The sequence below is a fragment of the Colias philodice genome, chromosome 23 (genome assembly GCF_061535455.1).
Source record: "Colias philodice isolate Cphi_HAF_F1 chromosome 23, ilColPhil1 Martin Lab GWU primary, whole genome shotgun sequence".
Taxonomy (NCBI): domain Eukaryota; kingdom Metazoa; phylum Arthropoda; class Insecta; order Lepidoptera; family Pieridae; genus Colias; species Colias philodice.
The window spans coordinates 2564420-2579918 of NC_143108.1; the positions used below are offsets into that span (position 1 = coordinate 2564420).

General features: G+C 32.8%; 1 protein-coding gene across 2 annotated transcripts in view; it reads right to left on the minus strand.

Moving 5' to 3' along the window:
• Positions 1-689: 689 nt before the first annotated feature.
• Osi17 (DUF1676 domain-containing protein Osi17) overlaps positions 690-15499 on the minus strand; it is a 47845-nt gene continuing 33035 nt past the window's right edge. The window contains exons 4-13 of one of the 2 annotated variants that reach the window (XM_089709740.1): positions 14752-15005; positions 7231-7370; positions 6764-6861; positions 6328-6427; positions 5692-5779; positions 4830-4985; positions 4393-4565; positions 3593-3902; positions 1165-2077; positions 690-1131 (exon numbers count right to left, since the gene is read on the minus strand). In XM_089709740.1, the coding sequence (XP_089565866.1) occupies positions 3758-3902; positions 4393-4565; positions 4830-4985; positions 5692-5779; positions 6328-6427; positions 6764-6861; positions 7231-7370; positions 14752-15005 (1154 nt within the window). In that variant the 3' untranslated portion in view covers positions 690-1131; positions 1165-2077; positions 3593-3757. Of the gene's footprint in view, positions 2078-3592; positions 3903-4392; positions 4566-4829; positions 4986-5691; positions 5780-6327; positions 6428-6763; positions 6862-7230; positions 7371-14751; positions 15006-15499 lie in introns of both variants that reach the window. The other variant, XM_089709738.1, reaches the window with a different exon arrangement.

Sequence of the window (15499 nt, forward strand, 5' to 3'; positions counted from 1 at the left end):
GGTTTTCCTTTGAAAATGCGGGCGAAGCCGCGGGCGGAAATCTAGTTTTTCATATTCATCACACACACCTATAATTATAAAAGGTTTATTTTAATATTAGGTATGTTACATGAAGATACCTAAGTATATTTGGAATTAGTTAACTGTTAAATATTTATTAAAAACAAGTATTATAATATTGTATGTGCTACAAGCAATTGTTCCATCGTCTGCATTTCGTTAATCTATAATCAGATTCTGATCTTTAGAAATTTTGCACCCATTAATAATTTCATCAAACTTAATTGAACTACAAATCAAAAAAGTAAAATTTTGAGACTATTCTTATATTCTACAAGTTTATAATTTATATTATAAAGAGTAAACTTTAAAACTTTATATTGATAACGACTATTTTAAAATTATTTATAACTAGGTTTCCGCCCGCGGCTTCGCCCGCGCAGTCAAAGAAAAACCCGCATAGTTCCCATTCCCGTGGGATTTTCGGGATTGCGTCATTATCCCGGGATAAAAATTAGCCTATGTCCTTTCTCGGTTATCAAAATATCTCCATACCAAATTTCATGCAAATTGGTTCAGTAGTTAAGGCGTGATTGAGTAACAGACAGACAGAGTTACTTTCGCATTTATAATATTAAGTATGGATTTAAATAAAATAATTGAAGAGGGATAGCAATAAAACAATTCCATTCGTTTTAATAAATAATTTAATCGTTCAATAAATTACTAAAAATAAATTATATTCTTACATAACAATAACCAATAAATGAATAATTAACCATAATTTCTTTACATTATTTTTCAGTACATACCTAACCAATAAAAGTATACAACCCACTATAATTTAGATATAATTCTTCTGTCTCATTCTTTCTTTCGATACATATATTTAGTGTGAAAGAGACAACCTATGTTGAAATACCATAGATAATAGAATATAGATGTTGAATACTAAAAGCATAAATATTTTCTCTGCGATTCAAAAAATACGTGTTTATCAAAAATATAAAATACTATTAGCTAGATTTAACATTTGAGCCCCATGCCTAAATTAAAAAAAATGTATGCGTGTACTAGAGTACACACGTAAGAAGTGAAACTTCTTTATGACCTTAAAAATGTCACGAGTACCTACATGGCGTAACGCAAAAATGTCACGCGTACGGCGTAACGCAAAAATGTCACGCGTACGGCGTAACGCACAAATGTTACACTAAATTTTTGTCCAACCCCGATAAAGAAGTTTCACTTCAATAAACTTATTTATCTAATTCTATTGTCCTAGTGACTCAATGGCTCTATACTAAAAGTTTTCGCATTTTGTAATTTAACACAAAATGCAACAAAACAATTGAAATAAATACAGATTTAAATCCTTAGGTACTTAGACCGTAAATATTATTTTCGAACATTCCATACATAGTTAAGTTATAATTTTTAAGTTAAAGGTGATTTATATTTTTAATTATAAAAAGGCTTAAGGCCTTTTTATAATAAATTTTCTTAATGAAAAACATTCGCATCTTACTAATTTTCCGATTGTCGAGCGATACGAGATATTTTTCAAATATTTTGTATGTATGAAATTATTCAAAAGTAAGGATGATAATCTCTCCCCAATTACCTCTTATATTTAATAATAAATAAATAAATAATATTACGTTATCATTTACACATTTTGGACTTAGCTGTGACAAAATTATACAATAACATTATTTTTAATAAATGCAATGTTCTATATATCTGTTTCAAGCAACAGTCTATTAGAAGAACTTTAGTCGCATAGAGCTTTTAAAAGTAACTGACATAAGGTACCATTTTGATAAAAAGCTGAAAGCAGAAAGTTATTATAGTTAGGTATATTCAGTATCAATATCCAACTAAATTCATTACCATTTTCATTACCATAATTTTTACTATGTGTAATATGAAAATAATATGTCAACAACGGGCTCATATTCATCTTAATTTTCCTTTTACACATTCGCAAAAAAATTTAACCCTGACATAATATCAATGTTTCGTTATTGGCAACACTTTCAGCAGTTCGCTATATTTTTTTGCATGTAATTTAACCCTTAAATTGATTTCGTCCGTTTTAAAGGACATAGTATTTACACACATGCTGGCGCTGTTATAGCAGACCTAGGCATTGCTAATCGGTATATTGGGAAGGTTCTAGCTATGTCCTTCGCGTACATGCAGGTTTTTTTACCAAAGCGAAGTACAGTCGCGAATGGTGACCATTTGAAAATTGCAAAAAAACGGATCTCTTGACTCTCCTGATAAAATTGATAATAACTGTAAGTATTTTGGCTATTTTGCTAATAATGTTATATTATTAGTTAGAATACGATTGTAAGTATAGTATTTTGACATAATTTTTACATATTTTACAATATTTGGAATACAAATCTTAGTTTATATACGATGTCCCATAAAACGGACGTTGACAACTTGGAGTATATACTAGGGTATTCTTCACATGTCCTATAAAACGGACGTAGCCAATAAGGCCCTGCATTTTCAACGTCATCATTTTGATATATTTTTCTCTATTTTTAATATGTTTTAGAGGAGCATGACTTGGCAATCAATAAAAAATTCCCTCTCTACCTCTGGCGGAAGCTGAAGAGTCTGGCGTTGAGTTGAGATGACGATTGTGAGGGAAATGTAGACCTACAGGAGTGATTTCACTATGATAACAGTTTCAATCATTTACCCCCAGCAACATACCTTCGGAATTATACGACATATTGATTTGAGACACAATGAAGACCCAAAAAGTCAGAATTTTTACCATCAACAAAATATTATTGCTGCAGAATTACAGCCATTACATGCGGTGCGAGATGAATCTTCCCTACTTCTCAGTAGTTCTTCAGCCACAGCATGATGTTACTTACCAGAAATACCACCCAATGTTGAAAAATTAAAATAATAATACCTTACAAATTAAAAAACTGGCAGAAAATGGATATAATATATGCCAAAGAATCCAAAAAAAGGCGATTTAAATTTCCTGTTTGTTTTGGTACTTCAGGCATAGTATACGACTTCTTTGCATACGATGAAGCAAACACATTTCAATCTGTACAATATAAGGAATGGGAAGAGGACTTTCTTGGTGTATTAGATAAGTTCTCAGGCTGTGTAATACTATTTCTATTCCAATTTTTAGCATATTCTTAGGCTGTGATTTTTGGTAGTGTCGTTTTTTAAAATCTATTATTTTTGACGATATCGTTAAAGTTTTAACCAACATTTTAAGACAGATGTTTGAAAAGCTTATTCTAGATCGTCCATAATTATAATTTGATAATAATTTTGAATTACAGAGTTGAAAATGTGCATTGTATTCATGTACCACGGTTGCAGGAATAATGTGCAATGTCCGTTATATGTGACGGTTCGAACATGTACATATATTTGGCAGTGTCCGTTTTATGTGACATAGTGAAAACAATAGAAAAAATTAAAATTTTTAATTTTTTTTTTCATTTTCCTCTTTTCTATCCTAATTCCAACACGTCCTCCAAATTTGGACATTATAAACACAAGTTATCTAGGGGTGACAATTTAAGGGTTAAACCCCGGTTTATCAAAGAAAGCAATCTAAAATGTCGATGCTAAACATGTTGTCTCGCTTGCACATTTTTGCCGTCTATATTCACACTCTCTCTCTCTATATCTGTCAACGCGAGTATAAGCCGCCATTTAAATTCCTTTCTTTAATGTATCGGTATGTACATTGTTTTTACTTTTTATTATAATTAATGTTACAATTGGGGTATAAAGCGTGACAGTCCTTTTGTTCCTGCCCATCTCTAGCCGCTTGAACGTATCTGTAATACCGCAGCGCCATCTTGCTGTCCGCTGGTGGTACTAGCTCGCTTGAATCTCTGGAAATACGATTTTTGATTATAGTAATTTTATCTTTAGGAAGCTATTCTATAGTGAAAAGATTTTAACCTCATTGAGGATAGTTTTTTATTGATTTTTGGGGTGTTTTTTTATTAATTATCTCAAAACTAAGCTAAGAACTCTTTTCTTCATAATTATAATTTTTCCTGAGTGACAAAGATTGATATAAAAATTTTATCAAACCTAAGTTTGAACGAAACAGATCCGCTGTGAATAAAAATTCATCTTAATTATTGTTTGTACTGATGATTTATAACATCATCAGCTATTCAGTCATCCATTCAATCGCTATTATTTTCATTCGTCATTCCTTTCCTCTAACGGCTAACCGATAGTCATTCAGTTCGTTGATTTATGAGTCAGCTTGTTCAAATAATCCTGTCAATTTGGTATAATAAGCCTGTCAGTTCGTTCCAATAAGCCTGTCAGTTTGTTCAAATAAACCTGTCAGTTCGTTCAAATACTCACTTGCTAAGCTCATTAGACACCAGATTACTGTAAGGTGCGTGTTTGAAGGGGTCTCTATATAACACACACACGGCTCTCTCCTTGCAGCCTACGTCGACTGCTCCGAGAGGATTCAAAATGACATCGACCTTTTCTAGAAGGGACCCGTAGAATTTCTCAGCTGCTATTGTGTCCTGTAATATTGAATTTTACTTTATAATTATAATGTTTCACTTTATTTTTAAGGAAAGTCGGGAATCCACTCTATAAAAAAAAATTAAATTCATCTACAATTGATTGATAAAAAATACAATGGAACACAGAACGTCTGTCTTTTTTTAAATCAGTTAAAATAATTATGCAATTTACGCCCAAATCACATAAATATACATTTTTTACGCAGTTTATGATCCTGAAGCATAAGAACTTGCATTATAACTAGATTTTCTTCTACTCACAGGGTCCTGTGCAGCTAATATCTCCTGTTGCTGCCGCACAAGTTCAGTCTCAGTCCGCACCCGGTTCGACTCGCTTAACCTCGCCGCTGATACTCTGAGGAGCTCGTCCCTTACTGGAGAGGGGGGAGCGTTAGCTGCTAGGGTTGCTGCTCGTATCTGTAATTTTGGTTAAATTTGCTTTAATAAAGAGGGATTTTTTTGGTGGAATGAATGATAACACTTTATTTGTACCAATACGAAAGAGAGAATATATAAAATAAAAGAGAGATATCTTTAGTATTGACTAAAGAAGACAGACAATAAAGTGACGCACATTATAAAAAAAAATATTTCGTTTATTGGTACTTAAGTATAGTTAGAGTAAGAAACAGTTTTGTATTGAGACTTTTTTTTCCACTATCTGACAGAAACCCGATACCTTAGTTAAAATGTTTAACTTAGGGCTGATTTTTCAATCCTTAGTTAATACTTATTCGTCGAATAACGTACTAAACTACCATTTCAAAAATGTATTCTTTGGCCGTATTTGACAGTTTACGGGTGACATTTTAATATTATCGTGTAATACTTTATTGGGCGGATAAGTTTTAACCATGGATTGAAAAATCGGCCATTAGTGTAGCTAGTTTCTACTAACGTGTAATAAATAAATAACATTTTCACCTTACATCATCTGATATTCGCAAAATAGCCAAGACACGTATTTTAGCTATGGCATTGAGTTTTAAGTTAGCTTGGCTCTACATTAGTTATCATAACATTTTCGGAACAAAAGTCGCGTTTTGGCATGACGAAAAAAAATGTTTTGGTGGGACTATTGTAACATAATAGGGTCAATGTTATTAAGAAAATAATTAATTACCAATGCTTCTTTTTCAGCTTGTTCAGGATCTTGCGGTGTCGTCTTTTTATTTCGATAGTACGGGTTGGGAGGAAGCGGTCCAACGGGTCTGTAAATAAATTGAGTATTTGAATGTGCTTTGTAGTACTCGTAATTCTACTAATAAAATAATATTGAAATTTGTATGGATATAAATTTATAAAGAATAGAAAAAATTCGATCACGAGGCGGGACTCGAACCCGCATCCTTTGATGAGTGGCTGAGTTGGTCAGGCATCCGCCCCGGAATGGCGCGAAAGGATGCGGGTTCGAGTCCCGCCGTGATCGAATTTTTTCTATTCTTTATAAATTTATATTTATAAAGCATTTGAATGCCATAAAACCAAAAATATAAATTCAATTTGTATGGATGTTTATTTTAATGGAACTACGAAAACAATGAAGTTTGGTATCAAGGAAATAGAACGTTTATTTTTAGCACCCTAATTTGCTTTTTAATTTTCTTTCAGATTTTAATCAAAATTTAAATTATCCAAGAAACTTCGTCATTGTTGTTTTTTCTTAAATTCGTCTTTTATATGAATTAATCATAGTTTCTGCATTACAAAAACACATTTAATATGAAATTTTTTAGCAAAAATACAAGATTTGACTTACCTTCCGACATTACCAGGTATTTTATTTCCATTCGGCGCAGGAACAGCATTCGGAACATTATTGCTACTCGCGTATTCTCCTGCGTTGAGAGATCCAGAACCTGTAGGTTATTTATAATTAAGATTTATATATTTATTATGACTTATATGTGAAGAAATATGTTTTGGAAAGCTCTGTAGCTTTTTTTACATAATATTTGATTTAAGGAGCGCGCGTTTATATAATCTTTATTATTTTCAGTCATTAATTGTAATCGATTTTCTATCTATGATTAACGGAGCAGGATATAATCAATATAAATTGTGTCTAGGAGTTTCTACTATCGAGTTTAATATTCAATCAATAAACTGTTGTTTTATATTCATTTCTATATATATAAATAAAGTATGATGATGGTGATGAAAAAATTATGTTTATACATAATTTTATAACTTACCTGGTGGTAACCCTAATCCCCAAGCGTTAATATCATTGGCATCATTGGGATTTGGCTTGAAACTCGCGATTGCATTTCGATGGATGTCCGAAAGATATCTGAAATGTTAATTAGGTAATTACTGTTTTGTTTATATCGTAGGTGTTATTTTTCATCGTATTCACATAAATTATTTTCATAACAATTCATCATCATTCATCACTATGTTTTCATATCACCTGATGGTTATAGATTGCTGCTCATGAGCAACGGCATAAATTCTTTAAAAAAGGTGTAAACTCTTTTCTTGAAGACTTGAATATCATATTTATTTGGTAACAGCGAATTTTATTACAACAGCACAGCAAGAGCCTTTGTAGAGCCATTTTTTGTAAGCTTTATCAAATCGGACCAGTATTTCCTGCGATTAGCGCGTTCAAACAAACAAACTCTTCAGCTTTATAATATTAGTATATATTTAAACTTACTCGCTCCCAAGCCCTGGTCCAGATAGCTCCCAATCTTGAGGATAATGTTCGAACGCAGGTCGATGGTTTTCATGGGGTTTCACGAACACCGCGCCGTGGGGGGGACCGTATACTGGGTGTGGTGGGGGCCCGTGTGGTTGCTGGTGATAAATTTGAGGTAATATTTAATAAAGATTCGTAGAATAACAGAGCTTGAGCGACATGTAACAGATCCAGAAAATTGTACGTAAAGAGGGAATAGAATGCTGATATTATAACATGGATTACGTTGTTGATTTTTTTTTCTGAAATTAATAACGTAGATGCGGATAGCTTTTAATTTAATAAAATAGCTCACAAATAGTCACAATCCCTTTTACTCCCTTTCCTGGATTATGCCGACTCCTGTTTTCCCGATCTTCACGAATATCAACTGGACGCTCTCGAAAGGCTGCAAAACTTTTGCATCAGATTCATCTTCGGCTTACGCAAGTTCGATCATGTTTCTGATTTTCGCAAAAGACTTCGCTGGCTCCCAATTCGTCTTCGCCGGAATACTCACATCCTTCAACTCTTGTACTCTATCCTGTTTGACCCGAAAACTCCTATCTACCTTAAGAATCAGTTCCAATATTTACATTCCAATAGTTCCCTTTCCCTCCGTTCTTCTGATCTCCTTCTCCTATCCACCCCTATTCACCATTCCAATTTTTTTAACTCATCCTTTACCGTCCTAGCAATTCGACTGTGGAACTCTCTCCCTGAGACTATCAGACGCGCCAAATCACTGCATATGTTCAAAGCACTTGTCAAAGAGCACTTTTTTCCACTATTTAGTTACCTTTTTTATCTTATGTATATGTATGTATTTATATGAATATGTATTTGTATTGTATATACAATGTTTAATATTATGTATAGTATGTTATATTTTATGTATTGGCATATTTATGTATCTTATATATATAATTGTATTTATTATTATATCATTTTTATTATTATTTTTTAAGTATTGATGTAGTATGTATGTAATATTGATATTATTGAGTTTTGTATACATTATTATTTGTTTAATATTTTCCTTAGTTTTTGATGTTGTTTTCTTATCCTTGATTTTATTTTTTTTTCTTTATGATTGCGCCTTCGCGTTTAACCAGCATCGTACATGTCCTTTATTTTTACGGTTGCCTGGAAGAGATTGCTTTAAGCAATAAGGCCGCCAATTGTGCACTTACCATTTTCATGTTCTCCATGTTAAATTATATATGTTTTTTATTACTGGTATTGTACAATAAAGTGTAAAAATAAATAAATAAATAAAATAAATAGTTAAACTTTGCGGGAGCGATTTGACTTTTTTAAAAAAATAAAATTAAATTAAAATTAAACTTATTTAATTATTAACTATAACAAGTGGACGATTTGGAGTCACAAATGTTAATGCCAGAATTACATGCAATGATACAATCGATACCTTATTACGAAACAAATGTTTTTCAATAACTGCTATGCTTATGTTAAATTGCAAGAACTCTCCGGTGGTCTTGCTGAGGCCAGCGGAAAGCTATTGCTCAACCTAACACAGAGGGTTGGGGTAGATGCGTAACTCCTCCCTCCTTAAGTGCGAAATTATCGGTTTGTTCATTTTTAATAACTATCCGATGATTTCGCAGACATGTTACATTTAATATCTTATAACGAAGTAAGTAAAGTAAAAATAGAATTACAAGTACAAAGATTAAAAATAGAGACGTATAGCCTAAAGTAGCACTGAATCTAAAATTTCTTTCACTGTTAACCATTTCACTATCACTGAACACTGATTGCTTTAATATCGTTGACATATATTTAACTTCGTCCAAGTTGATGCCTCGCATATTGAGTACACGTGTACTGGATAATATTGGAGTTCTATTCACAGGTAATTGCGGCAAAACTATAATTTTTGTTGGTTCTACAGGATCATTCTCAGTGATTACTTGGTGAGGGCGAATCGTTATATTCTGGATCTCGATGCTACATGGTTCGTCGATGGTCATTATGTATGTGCCCACGACAGGATATTTGCTGACATCACCATTGCAAATTTGAGTCAGAGTATTTCTGTATTTTGAGAAAAGTATCCAACTTATAGGTGTGATTCTTTGAATTCTCACATTCTCTATATTGATTAGCTGTTGTTCGCAGTGCATTGGGTTTCCTTCAAATTTAAGCAGTTGTTCTATGCAAGTAGTTTCAGGATATGGCGTTTGATTTTGTTCATCGCAAAGAAATTGTTCTCCAGCAGCGAGCGATCGGCACGGTTTTACGATCGGTAAGTATTTCATCCCCTTTGCCAACAGGTAAGGATATTTAGGAAAAATGGAAACGGTATTACTATCGGATTCACGGTACATAGGTATAGAGTATAATTTGTAATAGTTATAAGTATAATTATCTGTAATTGGAACCTCCATTATGAACGTAATCTGGTTTTGTTTAATATACGATTTAACATTAATAGTTTCTTCTAGTTTTACTAAATTTGCCTCACTCGCTTTAAACACTAAATTTTCAGTTTGAGATATAAGAATTAAATGTTGCAACAACTCAGTAGAATTAATAATACTTTGATGTAATATGGATACTTTACTAAATGCTAGAGCAGTCTCTATTTCTCCTAATTTTATAAAAATAGAACGAAAATTACTAACAAATAAATTTAAAAGGCTTACAACATAAGTGGTATAAACCCAATGATTATCCTTAGATGCTAATTCCTTAATCATAGATTCTACAATTTTTAAACGCTTATCTATTATATTAGAATTTTGATTTAAGACTTCAGTAGAATTGATAAAACTATCGAGCATTTTAGATATTAAGGTAATTTTATTTCTAATGATGGTCTGATCGTTTTCAAGTTTAGCTGTAAGTTTATCGTATCTAATTGCGTCACTATAGTCTAAATTTCCCGTTATAATTTTAATTAAGGAACCCAGAGGGTTGAGGATACCTCTTTTGACGCGTTTGTGTGGAACTAACTGTTCGTATTTCTGAACCGTTATGTCGCGAATATATTCAGCGTGATATTTTGCCACTTGAAAATCGTGTAAGTATGAAATATTCTTATTAATTAAACTATCGAATTCACTGTATTTGCTAATAATAAAATTTAAGTCATCATTTATCTTATCTAAATTTAAAACCTTAATTATAGTCCAATAGTCTGTTTGGAGATATGCTTGCCCTTCTTTCACAGGATAAATTCCCGGGTTATGTTGAAGAAGTTGTAGTTGAAGGGCCAGCGCGGACCTCATCACTATCAGCCAACACCACCTGCGGAGGGCGTTTTACATTTTTAATAGGGACCTTAGTCTTCCGTTTACCAATCTCTATCGGTATAACGTTCCTTGAACCTTGTCCTATAACCTTAGCTTTATGGAATCGCGGCTTATCCTTGCTTTTTCGCTTATTAACGTCTTTCGCAAATATAATTTTTCCTGATGGGAGACTGATTTGGTCTTCACCACCTCTCCTATCCTTTACCTTTTGCTTAGTTTCGATCATTTTCTCTGCTAAATGTTTATATAGAATCTTTAAACGTTTTGCATGGTCCTTAACCAATTGCTGTATATAATGCTGCTCGAAATCAGCGTTAAATAAGCTACCTGAATCCGTGTGACCAAATACGACTTCAAAAGGGGTTAAGCCCGTAACTGAATGAATGGAACTATTATAGGCAATAATTGAATACATCATTACTGATGCTGCATCCGTGCATTTCTCTTCATATTTCGCACATCTATAAATTTCACTAATGGTCGAATGTAAACGCTCAATTAATCCCATTGAATTAGGATTATTAGGTGAGCCGATATGAAGCTCAATTTTATGTAAATTCAAAAATTCTTTCATTAGCTCGTTGTTAAATTCACTACCGGGATCTGAACTAATCTTTCTAGGAGTGCCGTAATGTGCCTAAAATGAAAAATACTTCATGAGTGCACGCACTACCTCTGCCGTTGATCTATTGTCTATTGGAATGGCTTGACCTAACTTACTAAATGCGTCGATAATAGTTAAGTAATAATTTCCTTCTATCTGAAAAATATCAATAAATATTTCTTGGAACGGCGCGTCTTGTGTTTGAGTTAATTGTAAAATAGGTTTAAAGGGATTACGATCATACTTCATTTTACAACACGTTTCACAGGCATTAATAAGGGCTGAAATAGTCTCCTGCATATTGTGCCAAAAATAATTTCTACGTATACTTGCTAGAGTCTCTTTAATACCGCGGTGACACGTTTTGCCTTGATGGTGTTTTATTATAATAGCCTTTTGTTCCTTCTCATCTTCTATAAAAACTACACGCTCCGTACATTCAAATAACAATACTGTATCCTTTCTAAATAATTCTATGACAATGCTAGTGAACTGTTTGCGATGTTCATCATCTTCGAAATAAATGAAATACTTAACTTTCGGTTTAATATACTCTTTTAAAAATTGTTTTACTAGATCTGGGTTATTAGTAGGCAAGAATACTTCTAAAACCTTTTGCTTTTCACGTGAAAGGTCGTGAACTTGCATTTCGTTCTTAAACCACGTATATACTAAAATTTGATTTGGTTTCGTATCTATTGCTTCATGTAATATAGGTATACCGGACGATTCTACTATATTAGCTGAATGAACTGTATCCGATTTTGACGTTACAGATGGTGACCTGACTGGGTAGTCACATGTTCTAGGAGAACTTAGCGCCGATAGAGTTTCAGAGTCGGGAATAGATATCGTTTCACTAGAATCGCGTTCTGATATAGTAATTGTACTAGAGTCGTTACGCGCTCTTGGCCTATTGTCTTTATCGCCTATATTAACAACCATAGATTCGTTTTCATTATCGGAATGCGTAGCGTTAACTCTAATTCTAGATAGAGCGTCCGCGTTAAAATTTTGCTTCCCAGTATCAATCATAAATTTGGAATTAGTTTCAGGAATATAATTGTGTGGAAATTTCAGATTTGGATCGCAATTTAATTCTATGATTTTTTCCTTGTAGAGGCTTTCGTTTGAAAATTTTCTTCATCAGACGGAAGCACATTAACGTCTTGATTATCGTCAGTGGGTGTATAAATCTCATTCGCGACGTATTCGTAATTCGTATCGTAAGGATTACAGCCATAATAATTCGTATAGTCGTAAGGATTATAGCCATAATAATTCGTATAGTCGTAAGGATTATAGCCATAGTAATAATTATCATTATGTAAGTCGGTTTCATTCACTCTAAAACCTGGCTGAGTTATATTTTGTGGTCGAGGGGGTGCCGTCCTCATGGAAACGTCAGTAGACTCAAAGCGGTTATTTTGAGGAGGTCTTTGACCGAAATTCTGTGGCGTCATACCAAAAGTTTCAGGAGGCCTATAACCAAATTGTGGGTTTTGATTAAATGTTGGCCTATAACCAAATTGTGGATTTTGATTTAATGTTGGTCTATAACCAAATTGTGGATTTTGATTTAATGTTGGCCTATACCCGAACTGTGGGTTTTTATTAAACGGTGGCTTATAACCAAATTGTGGATTTTTATTAAACGGTTGTTGGGGTGTGAATTTAAAACCAAATTTTTGAGGTACATTTGGTATCCCAAAATTAAATCTTTGTTGAGGATTTTGTAAAAATTGGGGCACCGTTGTATTATTATGGGTACGATTGCGCGACTGATATTGTTCGTGAAAATTAACTTCTTCTAACACAATTTCTAGAGCTTGTTCTAATGTATTAGGCGATTTTAGTCTAACAATTCGCACCATACTTTCGGGCAAATTATACAAGAAAACGTTCAGGGCTGTATGATTATAAATCGCAATTTTCGCGCGTTTAATTTCCGTATCTACCGATAAATTAACCTTCGATATTAGTAACGATCTAATATTCTGTATCCTATTACAAAATTCAAGATAACTTTCCCCGGATTTTATTTTACAGGACTCGAGAGAGATTTTTATGCAATCCTCAGTTCGCGGATCGCCAAAATGTTGTTCCAGTAATTCTTTTAGCGCGGGCCAAGTGTTAATATCTTCGCGCTCGGATAATAACGCGGCGGCATCGCCTATTAATCTACTAGTTATTGCATGTAAAACGTAAATATTCTGCTCTTCATGCCCTCTAAATTTATTAATTATATATTCACATTTTCGAAAGAATAGATTCAAAATTCTTTTGTCTCCACCAAAAAGAGGAATAAGCTTTAACATATCACTCGGAATTGTTATTACATTTACGCTTTCCATGTTAAATAAGTACAGAGTAATTAAAGTTCTGAAGTCTTTAACCAATTACAATAATTTCGAATTATAAAAATCACACACACGGAAATCAATTAAAACACAATATAATAAAAATTCTTAAAATATAGCACAATAAAAAATTATATGTTATTAATTTACTATAAAAATTAAAACTTGAAATAAGTTATAAAATCACATATAAAATATAAAAATCATTAATTGAATTACGATCGATTTTGAGATCAATTAAATCAATTAAAATTGATATTTCTTTATGCAAAAATCATTTACTTTTCTTATGTAAAACTTTTAATTAAGTTACACTCTATATCTAATTAGTCTGTGCAGAGTTTTATGCAAGACAATTCTTAGAATTAAATACGATATTTCTTATATGTACTAACTAATTACTGATTTAATAGAATTTCATATTAAAACCAGATCCGTTATAATGCGAGACGTTCAATCCCAAAATAACAGTTAAAAATAGTTAAAAGTCAAAATTACACTCTCGTGAAAAGGATATGGGAATATATCAGAAAGGATGGCAAAAAGTTTTACTCACCAACCGATCGTCGATCCCATTATTCCTCGTCGTGGTCGTTTAACAAATTTATTATTCGGTTCTTTTAGGATAGCACGGCCTTTATAGCAATGTTCTAGGGCTAATTTTGAAGACCTCTAGACATGCAGACCTTATATGGCTATCCTACCGGCTGCGCCAGTTAAACTTTGCGGGAGCGATTTGACTTTTTTAAAAAAATAAAATAAAATTAAAATTAAACTTATTTAATTATTAACTATAACAAGTGGACGATTTGGAGTCACAAATGTTAATGCCAGAATTACATGCAATGATACAATCGATACCTTATTACGAAACAAATGTTTTTCAATAACTGCTATGCTTATGTTAAATTGCAAGAACTCTCCGGTGGTCTTGCTGAGGCCAGCGGAAAGCTATTGCTCAACCTAACACAGAGGGTTGGGGTAGATGCGTAACTAAATAGCTGATTTGGTAAATGTTGTTCTGCCAGTTACTTTATTTATATGTACATAATATAGGTATAGTTTAAACTTTAATGTATCCTTTAGATCTACTTAATATACGCAAATGTACACATAACATTTCATAATAATCGGTCAAGCTGCTTTCGAGGAGTTAGAACTAACACTATGGTATGAATTTTTGATAACTATACTTATATAAAAATTGCCTTATTATTGTAATAATTAATGCATTTTATTAAATATGATTACAAACCTTGTGATGATGCGTAATCAAATGATGATGATGATGGTACTTCGTAGTATGGTAATTTTGGTGGTACCACGAACATAGCTTGAATATATGACTTAAAGCCGGGAATATGAACAACAGAAGCTTGAGGAACATCTTCTTAGCTGTTGTTACTCCAAGGACGACCGGTAACACGAATATTAGCTTCAGAGCGATGAGTTTGACAACTAATATGATTGCTAGCGCTGCCATGATGAGCTTCCGCTTGATGTATTTTTCTGGAAATAATAGTTGATGGATTAGAAATAGATAAGTTTGATGTGTTAGACTGACCGGTTGGCTTGGTTGGTAGTAGCCCTGCCTTCCAAGCCAGAGGTCGTGGGTTCGATTCTCACCCAGAGCAAATATTTGTGTGATGAACATAGATGTTTGCTCTGTGTCTGGGCGTTAATTATCTATGTATGTATTTATTTAAAAAATTATATATATGTATGTTTATCAGCCATCTGGTTTCCATAACACAAGCGAAAGCTTAGTATGGGATCAGATCGTGCCGTGTGTGAAAATTGTCCTTAAATATTTATTTATATTTATTTATTTATGTAGCTTAATTGTAAAGAGATAAATACGATTAACGATGTCTCACTTAAATACAATAAGCAAATTTATATAGTCTTATAAAGTGCAAGTAGCATAAGAACTGCTTTTCTGTGACATCTCGTTTAATATAATATATAAGTACTAAGTAGTTACTATAACAGCTATCATTTGT